The 13,048-nt window shown below is 46.6% G+C and overlaps 1 protein-coding gene across 4 annotated transcripts in view; it reads right to left on the bottom strand.

Moving 5' to 3' along the window:
* Positions 1-13,048, bottom strand: part of metap1d (methionyl aminopeptidase type 1D (mitochondrial)) — a 242,948-nt gene that overhangs the window by 13,112 nt on the left and 216,788 nt on the right. For all 4 annotated transcript variants that reach the window (XR_005459765.1, XM_038789417.1, XM_038789419.1 and 1 more), the window contains exon 7: positions 4,462-4,559. Coding sequence is in view for 3 of the 4 variants with exons in the window: in XM_038789417.1 (XP_038645345.1) it covers positions 4,462-4,559 (98 nt within the window). In the remaining variant the exon portion in view is untranslated. The remainder of the gene's footprint in view (positions 1-4,461; positions 4,560-13,048) is intronic.

Raw genomic sequence — 13,048 nt, forward strand, 5'->3', positions numbered from 1 at the left:
TAGAGGGGAACCTCCAGGTGGTGGTGTTCCTAGGCATCCTTCTAGGTGGCAGCGGTCGTGGGTTTGGAAGGTGCTGCCTAAGGAACCTTGGTGAGTTCCGACAGTGAATCTTGCAGATGGCACAGACAGCAATCACTGTTCGTCGGTGGCAGAGGGACTGAATGTTTGTGGAAGGGGTAGCAATCAAGCAGGCTGCTTTGTCCTGGATGGCGTCCAACTTCTTCAGTGTTGTTGGAGCTGCACTCATCGTATTCCATTACTTGTGCCGTGTAAATTGTGGACAAGCTCTGGGGATCAGGGGTTGAGTTACTCGCTGTCGGATTCCTGGCCTTTGATCTGCTCTGGTTATCAAGCTGGTTTTTCAGTTTCTCTTTGATACATAAAAATAAGAGTTAAACACAATAAGGATATGATTAGTTAACAATTTATAAAACAAATCATAATACTTTCCTCCAATTTTCTTCAAACCACCATTGATGACTATACCTTCAGTTGCAAAGGCCCTATGCAAATGCTCTAGAATTCTTTCCCAAAATCTCTCTGCCTCTCTCCTTCTTTAAACTGCTCCTCAAGACTTGTCCCTTTGATCAAGCCTTTGGGCACGTGCTGTAATATTGCCTGTGGCCATATTTCAAATTTTGTTTGATAATTGCTCCTATGAACTGCCTCAGGATTTGTTTACTTCATTAAAGGCACTATATAAATATTAAGTTACTGTTATCATAAATCTACACATTTAATCTTTTAATACTTCCAATAATTTTTTCCTTGATCAGGCTGCCAAGCTATCCTCTGTTAAATTATTGAGGTTAAGAACTTTGAGTTGAGCTTGGGTTGAGGGTTCAGTACCAATCTTTGTGTTGCTTTTTATCTCTCAGTAACAATGATGGTCATAATGTTTTCTCATTTCTCTTTTTTTTGGTAATTTTTATAAATTCAGAGTACCTAATTATTTTTTTCCCCCCCAATAAGGGACAATTTAGCATGGCCAATCCACCTACCCTTGTGGGGGTGAGACCCAGGCAAACACAGGGAGAATTTCATCTCTCTTCTTACTGTATAGGCAAGAGTCTCAAAGCTCAGTACTCGTTATTGCTATTTTTGTTTCACTCTGTTTGGTGTATACATGCATTCGGATTTTTCCCAACTGAACAATCTGCCTCTCAAAAAGAAATGCAGAGAGCAAAATGCAAATATTAACCAATCTGTGAAACTGCTTCTTTCATGAAATGGGCACTGGTTGAACTGATTTCATGAATTGGGCAAACCCAAGGCACAGATCTGAAATAGGCAGTTTGACTGCTCATTTCATGAAATGGCCAGTGCTATATAAGAGATTGAAAATATTATTTGTGGAATTGTTGCTCAAACCTGTTGCAGTGTACAAATTGATCAATAACAGCACAAACGTTGTAAATTTGGGAAAGCAAGCTTGTCTACAAAGGCACAAATGAAAATCGCTTATTGTCACAAGTAAGCCTCAAATGAAATTACTGTGAAAAGCCCCTAGTCGCCACATTCCGGTGCCTGTTCGGGGAGGCTGGTACGGGAATTGAACCACACGGCTGGCCTGCCTTGGTCTGTTTGCAAAGCCAGCGATTTAGCCCTGTGCTAAATGGTGTAAAATTTAATACAAGTATCAAAAAGGCCAGTTCACATCTGCCTATTTGACCTAAAAACAGGCGATGGTAGGTGTGGAATTCCATGCTGAAAGTAGAAAGTGACATGTTGATTTTGTTGTACCCAGATGAAAATGTGATGGCATTCACATCTCTTGGCAAGTAACACTTAACAGTTCATTGGTGACAAGTTCATCTCTCCTTTGTTATATCCAGGTGAAAATTTGATGGCATTCACACCTCTTGTAGGACCAATATATAAGTACAGATAAGTACAGAAATCTTTACTACCCAACATAATCCCTGAAAACACTGAAGATGGATGACTGTATTGAAAACTGTACTGTTTTGTGATCTGCTGAATATGAACAGAAGGCCATTGCTGTCCTCAGGTGTGGGAAAACTGGACATAAACTCCCAAGAGATAAATATCACATACTGAAAACCTTTGTGTTTACATCTCTAGGTGATGAGGGTGAAGTTGCCAAGAGCAATGGTAAGTACGTGGCTACAAAGGAAGAAGTCCTATACATCATGCAACAAGCCCACATTAAAACTGGCCATGGTGGTGAAAAGATCACTCAAGAAACTTTCTGAAAAGTATGCAAACATCCCACGGTCTCTTATAAGAGTACATCAACCACTGAGAGAGATGCATAAAAAGCATTGCGGGCAGGGAACGGCAACAAGTGTGGTTGTGAAAGCTCTGTCTGTCAACAACTTGAATGAACGTAGACAAGTAGACCTGGCCAACATGCAGAGTATGAAGGACAGAAGCTTTCCTTTCATATTGTACTACATGGAGTACCTGACCAAATTCCACGTCATTATCCTCTGAAATCCAAGACAGCAGCTGAGGTCACCTATGAGCTGCCTTTCATATTTCTAGATATCAGAGCCTCACATATTCTTCAGTCAGTTAACATAAGAGAGTTCACAGCACAGGTCATCCACAAACTGACAATTCTTTGGGAAGAACAGGCATCCCAGACATCCTCAGAGTTAAGGCTCTGTGGAATACAGTAATGGTGATATGAAGGTGAAACTAATGGCTCGGATGTGTGACAACAACTGTGTATAGTGGAGATATGGTATCCATTTTGATCAGTAGGTAGAGCAGTTACCATGAGGCTATAAAGATGGTTCCTTATCAAGCACTAACTGGAAACAAATCATGGTGTGGTTTCAGATCAAAGTTGCCAGTTGAGTTCTCAAACAGAATCTCCCCAGCCACTGAAGAAGAAGACGAACAACATTTTGAGGAGAACATGGAAAATCTTCATCCTGATCTAGCCCCAGGATCATCCACCATAGATGACCCTAAGTTGGCCCCTGGACCACCCAACAATTACAACCGCCATGCCAGCCCCCAGACCATTCATAATGGACGATCCCGAGACATCCCTGGGACCATCCTCCATGAATGACTCTGAGAAGGCCACTGAATCATCCACAAGAGATGAGTCTAAATCTGATGAAGAACTTCATCCTGTCAGATGTGCAAGGAAGCTGGCACACCAGGATTTTACATAGGAAGCCAAGCAGATGATGGAAGGCAGCACAAAGTCACTTTGAGCTGTTGGTGTTGGAGACAATGAGGCTGTCCCAGTGTCATGATTTTGCCGCAGCAAAGGTGACCAACCAAAAGTTATAAGTGTGCTGCTGGTAGCAGATAGGACTAGCTATATTGGAACAGATAAGGGAATTGCGAAAGGCAAACTTGCCAGGAATCAGGTTGAATTTGTGCAGCAAGTGGACTGAGTGTAGAAGACCATCCACCAGAACAACTCAATCTTTGTGAGATTGTACGTGCTCAAAGTGTTTGCGGTGGGCAAGGGATGTCACTGCATCCTGTTTATCAAGACCACGTGCCTGCTTGAAAGCAACAGTGCCTGTCACAGACACGAGCATTGTGGCAACATTGATCAGTGCTGGCATGTTAAATATGTACGAATTGTATTTATGTTGTTTTTGCAAACATTGATGTATAAGCTATCTGAATGGTTTGGGTGTGATCCTAAATTAAATATATCAGAACATTTTACCTTTGTGAATGAGATTGAGATTGTATCTTTTGTTCATAAAAGTTGGTCACTTTTATAAACTGAGCAAGTTTTCCAATGCTCATTTCATGAACTGGGTGGTCAAAGTGTCGTTCATGAACAGTAGGGAAAGACTTCCCATTTCAAAAAGTGAAATGAAGTGTTAAAGAGGAAAGAGTTAAAAGTAACACAGAAATATGTAAATGCAAGGGCTTAGAGAATGAGAGATAAACAAGTATTTAGATAGAGAGAAAGAAAAATAAATAATCAGTACAGGATTGAGAAAGGCCTTTCAGTTCACCTTAGCTTAACCATCCAGAAGGCAGGTACAGCTTCCTACCATCACTGCAGCAATGCCAACTTCTACCCCCCGCCGCTCACCAAACCTTTCATGATCAACAACTGCTTCCAAAATTGTACTGTGTTTGTGCCTTAAGTATCAAACCTGGAAGCTCATTCTGTGCCTGGTCATGCCTGTGAGGAAGAATGTCTTGCTATCAGTCCTGAAAAAGTCTCTTCCTAATTTGAACCTATGTCCCCTTGTCCATGAGCAATATCATGGGTATATAATAATCTTTAGTTGATCTGATCCCTACTTGGTAGATTATATTCATAACATTTACCCTGTGTAGGATTGAAATAAGTAAGTTACGTAAGACACTATTTGGAAGCCTGTCTGATTCTCTTTATTCTGTCAAGCCATGATTAAATAACAAAAAGAAATAAGTTGGTAAAAGGACATCAGCAAGGATTTATGCAAATTACTATTCCAACCCATCAATCAAGGTGAAAAAACTTACCGTGATGCCAAATTTCAGGATGTCCATGAAAATAAGAGCCTATCCCATGGCCAATGAAATAAGGACACACTTGCAGGTCATTGACATCTGCTATCTGACTATAAAAAATAACAAAATAAATAATCAGTTCTGACATTAACGTAGAAAGCTGGTGCAGAATACAATATAAAAAAAGTTTTTTCTATGCTTTTTCTTCCAGGTTCTCCTCATTCCATACAGCCCAGTTAGAACAGCAATATTTTCTCAGCCGCTGTCAGTGCTGCTGGAACCTCATTTCTTATGCTCTTTCTTGTAAAGGGGGTGGGGGTGGACCTCGAGTAATGCTTGTTTTATTCTGTTGAACAAGTTCTGCAAATCACCAACAACCAAATGCCAACTGAGATCTGCTACACTTACTTATCAGGGAATTCAGAAGTCTCTTTAATGACAACTATACACCAGACTGCACGGTAAATCATAGAATCCCTACAATGCAGAAGTAGACCTTTGGTCCATTGCGTCCGCACCAACCCTCCAAAAGAACACCCCACCTCGGCCCACTGCCCCGCCGTATCCCCATAACCCCTCCTAGCCTTTGGACACCAAGGAGAAATTTAGCATGACCAGTCCAGCTAGCCTGCAGATCTTTGGACTGTGAGAGGAAACAGGAGCACCCGGAGGAAACCCACGCAGACACGGGGAGAAAGAGCAAATTCCACACAGACAAAACCCAAGGTTGAATTGAACTCGGGTCCCTGGTGCTGTGAGGCAGCAGTGCTAACCACTGTGCCGCCCCATGATTGTGCTCTAGCTTATAACTACTATCGTAAGTTAGGCATCTGAGGTATATGAGAACAGCATTTGTTGACCAGGATTCAGATCTTCCCTCATTTCATCCTCAGGGGAAAATGTATCAATGACAATCAGTACCTTGTTTTGTGACCACATTGAGTTCAGAAAATTACCTTCTTTTAATCTAGAATACATTAATGTTCCAGTATTTTATGATGAATATCATGTGCAAATATTTATTATGTTTTCTGGTTTGTTAAGATTATTTGAAAATCTGTTCTAGATGTGAAAGGTATAGGTTTTTATTTAAATCACATCCTTTCAGCATATATAATTATATATGGCATATTCTGTATGTTCAGCTGGAGAATTACAGCACGCTCAGTAACACTGCTGCTTTGATCCCTACTGATATTACTTGACAAATTAGATCCTAGAATGGAACCTGGCTTGATAGATCATATTTTTATATATTTTTTAAACTATGAAAGATATTTAGTGAACTGAGTCACAACAGTCTGCTGTTGACAGTTTAAACAAAAATATAATACAATTATTAAACAAGAAATGGCAACTATATTATACAAAAGAATTGGAAAGATTTCAACACAGACACCAAGAAAATAATTATTCAAACTCATGCTGTCCCTTTAATCCCAGCAATGCCCTAACAGACCCAACACTCCAGTGAAGAGGTATCACTATTTTCACACCAAGGGTGGAGCTGGTTCAGTTGTAAAGAGGTTTATTTTCCACTAGACTTCAAAGCATTGACTAGAAGTCCTTCCACAATTGGTATCTCCCTTGAGATCCAGAAAACTTACTCTAAATTCACGATTATTTTGACTTCAGTGTAATACATATGAGCACCCAACTCATTTCTTCAGCAGTCTGACATCATCTTCAGCTAGAGAGAGTCTTAGACCTTTCTGTCTTCATTCTGTGTTATATCCATACCGACTGGAACTAAAACTGATTTTCTTGGGCGGAATCTTATATTTTTTCAAAGGTCAGGCTCAGACTGAAAGCTCTCCAGTGTTTTCTCTCCAGAATTTGAGCCTCTTTAAAGAAAAAAAAGAGTGGGCATAGTTTACTCTGGCAGGGTGGGGCCTGATAGAGCCAGCACCTGGCTCTAAAGAGATCAGGACGCCATCTTTAAAGGGTGCCCCAATCAGAACTGAAGTTTTGTTCCCCCCCCCACCTTTCCCAGACATTCATCAGGGGCTCCCCAGCCTGCAACGGGTGTATCACCAGCCTTTTCCCCCACCTTCAATGGTTTCCCTCCCCCCCAATGTCTGCTCGATCCCTCCCCAATACCCGCTCTCCACCTCCCACCACAATACATAAATGGAAACCTCCGCCCCCAATGGGGCTACCACGAGGCCCACATCTGGCATTGCCCCAGTACAGGGTGGCACTGCCACCATTTATTATAATCCATGCAAATGAGCTTCTCGCCCTTTGAGGGACGCCGCCTACTTTCACATGCGACCCCACCCAAACCTCAGTCGCCCCCAGTGCTGACCCTATGGATTCACCTGCTCCAACCGACTTTCCAGCTGCCACCCTGAAAGTGCAATCCCCCAGCGATTATACCACCACAAGCCCAGCAAGGAGGACATGGGAAAAGCTGCCTGTATACCAGTCACCTGACATCTTTACACCTAGAGGCTCACCGAATGAAGAGGCACTAGGGCCTGTGAGCGACTCCACTCCCCAAGATGCCGAGATTGAACTTCCCTGCCCCGAGTTGAACCTATTTGGGTTCCTCCATGTCCTCTGAATTGCCCCGTCTGCGACTGGCACCCTGGATGGTAATGGCCACCTGAGCGCTCACCTCCAATATCTCCTTTGGAGGTGAGGCTGCCTGGCTCTCGCTCTTGTTCCGCTGCTGTAAATCGCGCTGACGTCCATCATACTCATGACTCATGAATATTCAGTGAGCTGGGAAGTTCTGGAAAGAGGGTTTACTAATGATATTATAATGTATTAAAATTAGGTTCCAGGCTTTCAGCAGTGGACTTATCATCATGCCTTCGATGAGGGACCTGGAAAATCGAAAATTGTGATCTCGCTGGAGAGAATAGTGTTTTCCAATTCTGACTGAATTTCCCACCTGCGTCACCGTTTTGACTGACAGCTAATGTGGGCTCAAAATTGCCCCGTATATTTCTGTGCGGGTCTTTTCTCTAATCCCCATGTTTCTAGGCAACTGGGTTTTTTTCTATTTAACATCCCTAAACTACTAACGCATTGGTAACCCGTCTTTTAAAGAGTCGAAAAAGTTAATTAAAAATGTATGTATACAAAGAGGGTCCCAGACTTGCTGGCACCCAACTCACAAAAACTCCTAGGTTTCACCTTTCTTAACACACAAATTGAAAAACTAGAATATAAAATGTAAAGCTATATCTTGTTCCTAACACCCACATATACAAGTATATCTTACTTAAACCTCTATTCTAGTTCCTACCACTGCATACAACTTGTATTTATATGTGTACAATCTAACGGTCGTGTTGTGCCCAGCACAGATCCGAGCGAGCCGGCACATCGTGAGAGAGGCTGAAATTGGGATACTTGCCGGGCACTTACCGGTTTCCGATCCCACCGGCCCATTCCTGTTGGCGAGATCTGGATCCTGTCGAGACGTGGGGAGAAGCCAATATTCACCAATTAAGACCAAATTCCATATCGTAAATGGGACGGACCCACTATCAAACAGCTTCCACCACCTCCCTAGTGAGTGGTCATGCGGGTACCCTTTAGCACACCTATTTAAAAGGTGGCGCAATGGCTGCTGTGGGGATCGAAAAAGGTGAGTACCATCTTCGAAACCGGACAATCAACCTGGGCAGCCCCAGTGCTTGGGGTGGGTGGGGGTGACCTGGGGGGGGGGGCAAATGGGCCCGGTAAGGATGGTGCCATGATAAGGAGATACCTGTATTAGGAACTTGCATCCAGAAATGGGGTCTAAGGGCAGCAGGGTAGCATGGTGGTTAGCATAAATGCTTCACAGCTCCAGGGTCCCAGGTTCGATTCCCGGCTGGGTCACTGTCTGTGTGGAGTCTGCACGTCCTCCCCCTGTGTGCGTGGGTTTCCTCCGGGTGCTCCGGTTTCCTCCCACAGTCCAAAGATGTGCGGGTTAGGTGGATTGGCCATGCTAAATTGCCCGTAGTGTCCTAATAAAAGTAAGGTTAAGGGGGGGGGGGGGTTGTTGGGTTACGGGTATAGGGTGGATACGTGGGTTTGAGTAGGGTGATCATGGCTCGGCACAACATTGAGGGCCGAAGGGTCTGTTCTGTGCTGTACTGTTCTATGTTCTATGTAGCAGGCAATTTAAGGGTTAAACGGACTGAGAGAAAAGACTGCTAGCAGCAGAACCACAACCTGAGTTACCTTGTCCCACTCAACCTTAACCTCATTAGTGGGAATACAGAAGATGCCCAGTTCAGCCAGGATGATCCACTCAAGATGCACTGTCTTTCGGGACAACCTTGTTTGACTAGCCATTATCCCATCACTGAATCTGATGACCTATTTGCCTGTCAATGGAATGTTAGTTGCATATGAATGGCAGAGCTCAGTTTTTTTTAGAAAAGAGAGTGGGAAATCAGATGCACTGTCTGTTAACAATGAGATTCGAGTCTGGCAGATCCTTTGTTTGAGGGAGAGGGCAGAGCTTAGAGAAAGAATGCTGTTCTGAACAGTTATAGGGAGAAGGCTGTGGAAATCAACCAGAGAGGTCACAAAAGTTGCCACCAAGGCAGGCTTTGGAAAAGGATTCTGAACAAATGTACCTAACAAAAGAAAATGGCTTCATAAATGCAAGTATTGCCTTGGCCTGTCTGTGTAAGCGACACAAGAGCGGGATGGGTATTTAAAGTGATGTTTAATGGGAACTACAGTGTTGAGGTTAAGAAACCACATGTAATCGATTAGTGTTAGAGCTGAAGTAAAAGTTTAAATATTGTTTTCTTTCCTTTTGTTTAATAAAATTTGTTTATTAAAAAAACCACACCCTATTATATTATCACTCCTGGAACAAATCGATCTTTCTGCACCACATTAAAACTTTTAAAACGTTATGGCACCTGGTCGAGTCTCTTAGCTACTGTTGAGAGCTGACCAGGCATCCCTGACAGGGGTTGGCTGCCATCAGTGGTGGGGGGGGGGAGGGGAGGGTCTCCCCTGGGCTGGGTGGCTGAGTGCCTGCGAGTCAAATATTCCTCCCCCTTCGGATAGCGTATAGCCATACAAGGGCAACTTCAGCTGCTGCCTGTCTGTCCCACCAAACACCCGCAGGACAGAGCCCTGGTAATATGGTGAAGGTCACTTTAACTCACACTGGCTGTGTGCTTGCTATTTATTGTACTGTTGCTGTTTAATGCCTAGAGGCTGTGGGCTTGTTTGCTGCAGCCCCTTTTGCGTCTGTGGCCTAGAGTCTGGAACCACTGCCAGTGCTGAAGAGGGGGAGGGGTGCTCTCTTGCTCTTCCGCTACACTTTGTGTTGGTATGACTTTTCCAGTGTATTGCTTTGCTCATATCTGAGCAACCTTTCACTAATGCAGGTCAAGAGCTGGAGCTGCAATGGGGGAGGGGGGGGGGGGAAGTAAAACTTCTTGTACTGTTAATTATTTACAGTTTGATGTCTGGAGGCCATGTGTCTGTGACCACAGAAGCAGCAGCCAACAATCAAACTGGCGATATTTATGGACAGCACGGTAGCATAGTGGTTAGCACAGTTGCTTCACAGCTCCAGGGTCCCAGGTTCGATTCCCAGCTGGGTCACTGTCTGTGCTGTGTCTGCACATTCTCCCCGTGTCTGTGTGGGTTTCCTCCCACAGTCCAAAGATGTGCAGGGTTAGGTGGATTGGCCATGATAAATTGCCCTTAGGTTAGGTAGGGTTATGAGGATAGGGTGGAGGTGTGGGCTTAAGTGGGGTGCTGTTTCCAAGAGCCGGTGCAGACTCGATGGGCCTAATGGCCTCCTTCTGCACTGTAAATTCTATATCCCTACAGCCAGAGTGGGGTATATGGATCTGCAAAGGAACCTGTGCCTGGTCCAAGTAACGTTCCATCAGGGGTCTGGTACGGGCCCCGCAGCAAAATCAGCTCGTTGGATGGCACCCTGAGGAATAGCAGGGCATGGAAGGCTGGGCGAGGTTCTAGCGGATACCAGGGTGGAAGCCACAACTGATTGTCGGTCTCTCACTCTCTCCAATTCCTTACAGATATCATGTGGATAATATTGTAGACCTGCAGCAGCTGCCCTCATGGCAGACCAGGTGCCAGAGAAGGAAGCGACAGAAGCTTTAAGTGAGGACTGAGGTGGCAGCCCATGTGCAGGGGTCTGCCCCACACCCCGAGGACTCGGCCGCCCATCAGGCCGGGGAAGGACCCAGAGTGGAAGGCTGGCAGTGGCCCAAGGTGTACAGGCATCACTGGTTGTTAGAGATGTTGTCAGACAGCATGTGCCGCAGGAGGCTCCGCCTCAACAAGTGGACGGGGCGGCACCAGTGCCCTGTCCTTGTGGACTACACACCACATGGAGGAGGATATCCGCTCTGATGGCTGTCAAGGCCACAGCAGCCCTGAACTTTTACGCCTCCATTTCATTCCAGGGCTTGAGCGGGGACTTGTGTCATATCTCAACCTACAGCCCACAAGTGCAGGCACAGATGCCCTGTTTGTTTATACTGTTGACTATATAAACCTTTACCTGGACCAAGCCCATCAAAATGCCCAGGCATCAGGATGTTTAGCACAGGGCTAAATTGCTGGCTTTGAAAGCAGACCAAGGCAGGCCAGCAGCACGGTTCAATTCCCGTAACAGCCTCCCCGAACAGGCGGCGGAATGTGGCGACTAGGGGCTTTTCACAGTAACTTCATTTGAGGCCTACTTGTGACAATAAGCGATTTTCATTTTCATTTCTCCACCATCGCTGGGATGCCACAGGTCCGGGGGTAATAGATGGCACGCATGTCGCCTTGCGAGCACTGGGTGGTCTGGGAATGTCCTTCATTAACACTCCCTGAATGTTCAGCTTGTGGGCAACTGCCTCCTCAAAATCATGCACTTTTGTGCATGCTTCCCGGGGAGTGTGCGTGACAGCTGCATCCTGGGCATTCTAAGATCCCCTCCGGCATCTTCAAGGGATACCCCTGGATGACCGGTTGGCTCCTGGGGGATATGGAGTACCTGCTGAGGTTCTGGATAATGGTGCCAGTACGGAGGTTGGAGACCGATGCAGAGACCCGATATAATGAGGCCCGTGTGGCAACCCGGACTGTCATTGAGTGGTGAATTGGACTGTTCAAAATGCGGTTCCGACGCATTGACCGCGCTGGTGGTCCACTGTAGTAAACACCCCGGAGGGTCGTTTGCTTTGTGGTCTGCTGTGCCCTCCACAACCTGGCACAGCAGTGGGACGACGTGCTGGAGGTGGAGGAACATGCGGCCTCATCTGAGGAGGACGAGGAGGAGCAGTCAGACCAGATGAGGCTGGAGGACCCGCGGGAGCAGCCGGAGGATGGAGGACAGGCAGCGGCGAGTGTTCGGCATGCCCAGAGGACCAGGGAGACCTTCATCTTCGCCGTTTGTCATAGGACGTGGATTCTTCTGTCACTTCACACCCTCCGACCATCCCCCCCCACCTCCCAATTTTCCTGCTCCACCCTCCCAGGGTCTGTTACATCACTCCAGGGTGACAGGCCTGTGTCGGCACTGTCAGCAGGTCAACATACAAGGCAGGGGGGTGATGATAACTCTTTGTGAGCTGAGTTCTGGTGCTCCTCAACCTCTGCAATAGTCTGACTCCTGTCTATCTGTTGACAAGCTGCTCAAATCCATCACCTGCATATGGTATGCCTCGGGGGAGGAGGGCGGGAAGGCCTGGGGGACGGCAATGGGGCAACTGGGTGTGGGGGGTGCAGGCCGGCCTGCATGTGACAGAGGCTTCACATCTACCAGGTGCAATGTGTTTTAATGGTGTACAAATGCGACCCTAACAGTCCCTACCTACCGATGTTGCTGCCCGCTCCATCCCAGTGCTTATCAGTGATCCTCAAACTGCTCAGCCCTCCATGCCCTGCCACTATGTCTTGGTGTGTCCCCAGGATGCACATCAGAGGTGGAGTCAGCCTGCTGCTAACTGTGCCGTGTGGCCATTGATGCCCCTGCCGGGCGTCCTCTGGGGGCCTTGAGGTCGGAGGCCCCTGGCCGCCTTGCCAGTGGCACATGACTCACCGTGCAAGGGAGGGCTGAAGACCGCCGGCATCTCCCTGTAGGGAGGCTTCAGGTCGGCCTCCTGTGCTCCCAACTCCCGGTCGGTGCCTGAAGGGCCCTTGGGGGTCATCTTGGGATGGAGGAGCAGCTGCAGTGAGCTCCAGAGGCCGTGTCACCTGTCTCTGCCAGTCCTGGTGGCTCCTCATCGTCTGGACCATGATGTTAACGCTCTCAGCAATTATAACCGGGCCATGCTCTGCAGTGCCTTGCCAATGTTGACCTGTGTCTGAACATGGTCCTCAACGACTGTGACATGCTCGGGAGCGCCTCAGCAATGCCCACCTCAGACGGGGACATGTTCTGCAACTCCGTGGCAAAGTCCACTGCGCCTGGGACACGCCCTCAGCGACTGGGACATGCATCGGAGCGCCTCGGCATGCCCACCTGAGACTGGGACATGCTCCGCAGCACCTCGGCAAGGTCCACTTGCGTCAGCGACATATCCCCCAGCAAATTTACATAATTTACATAACCGTCACTGACTGAGGAACACTCATGGTGCTCCAGGTTTTCCACTGCTGTCACCAC

This window comes from Scyliorhinus canicula, chromosome 2 (assembly GCF_902713615.1).
Source record: "Scyliorhinus canicula chromosome 2, sScyCan1.1, whole genome shotgun sequence".
Taxonomy (NCBI): Eukaryota; Metazoa; Chordata; class Chondrichthyes; order Carcharhiniformes; family Scyliorhinidae; genus Scyliorhinus; species Scyliorhinus canicula.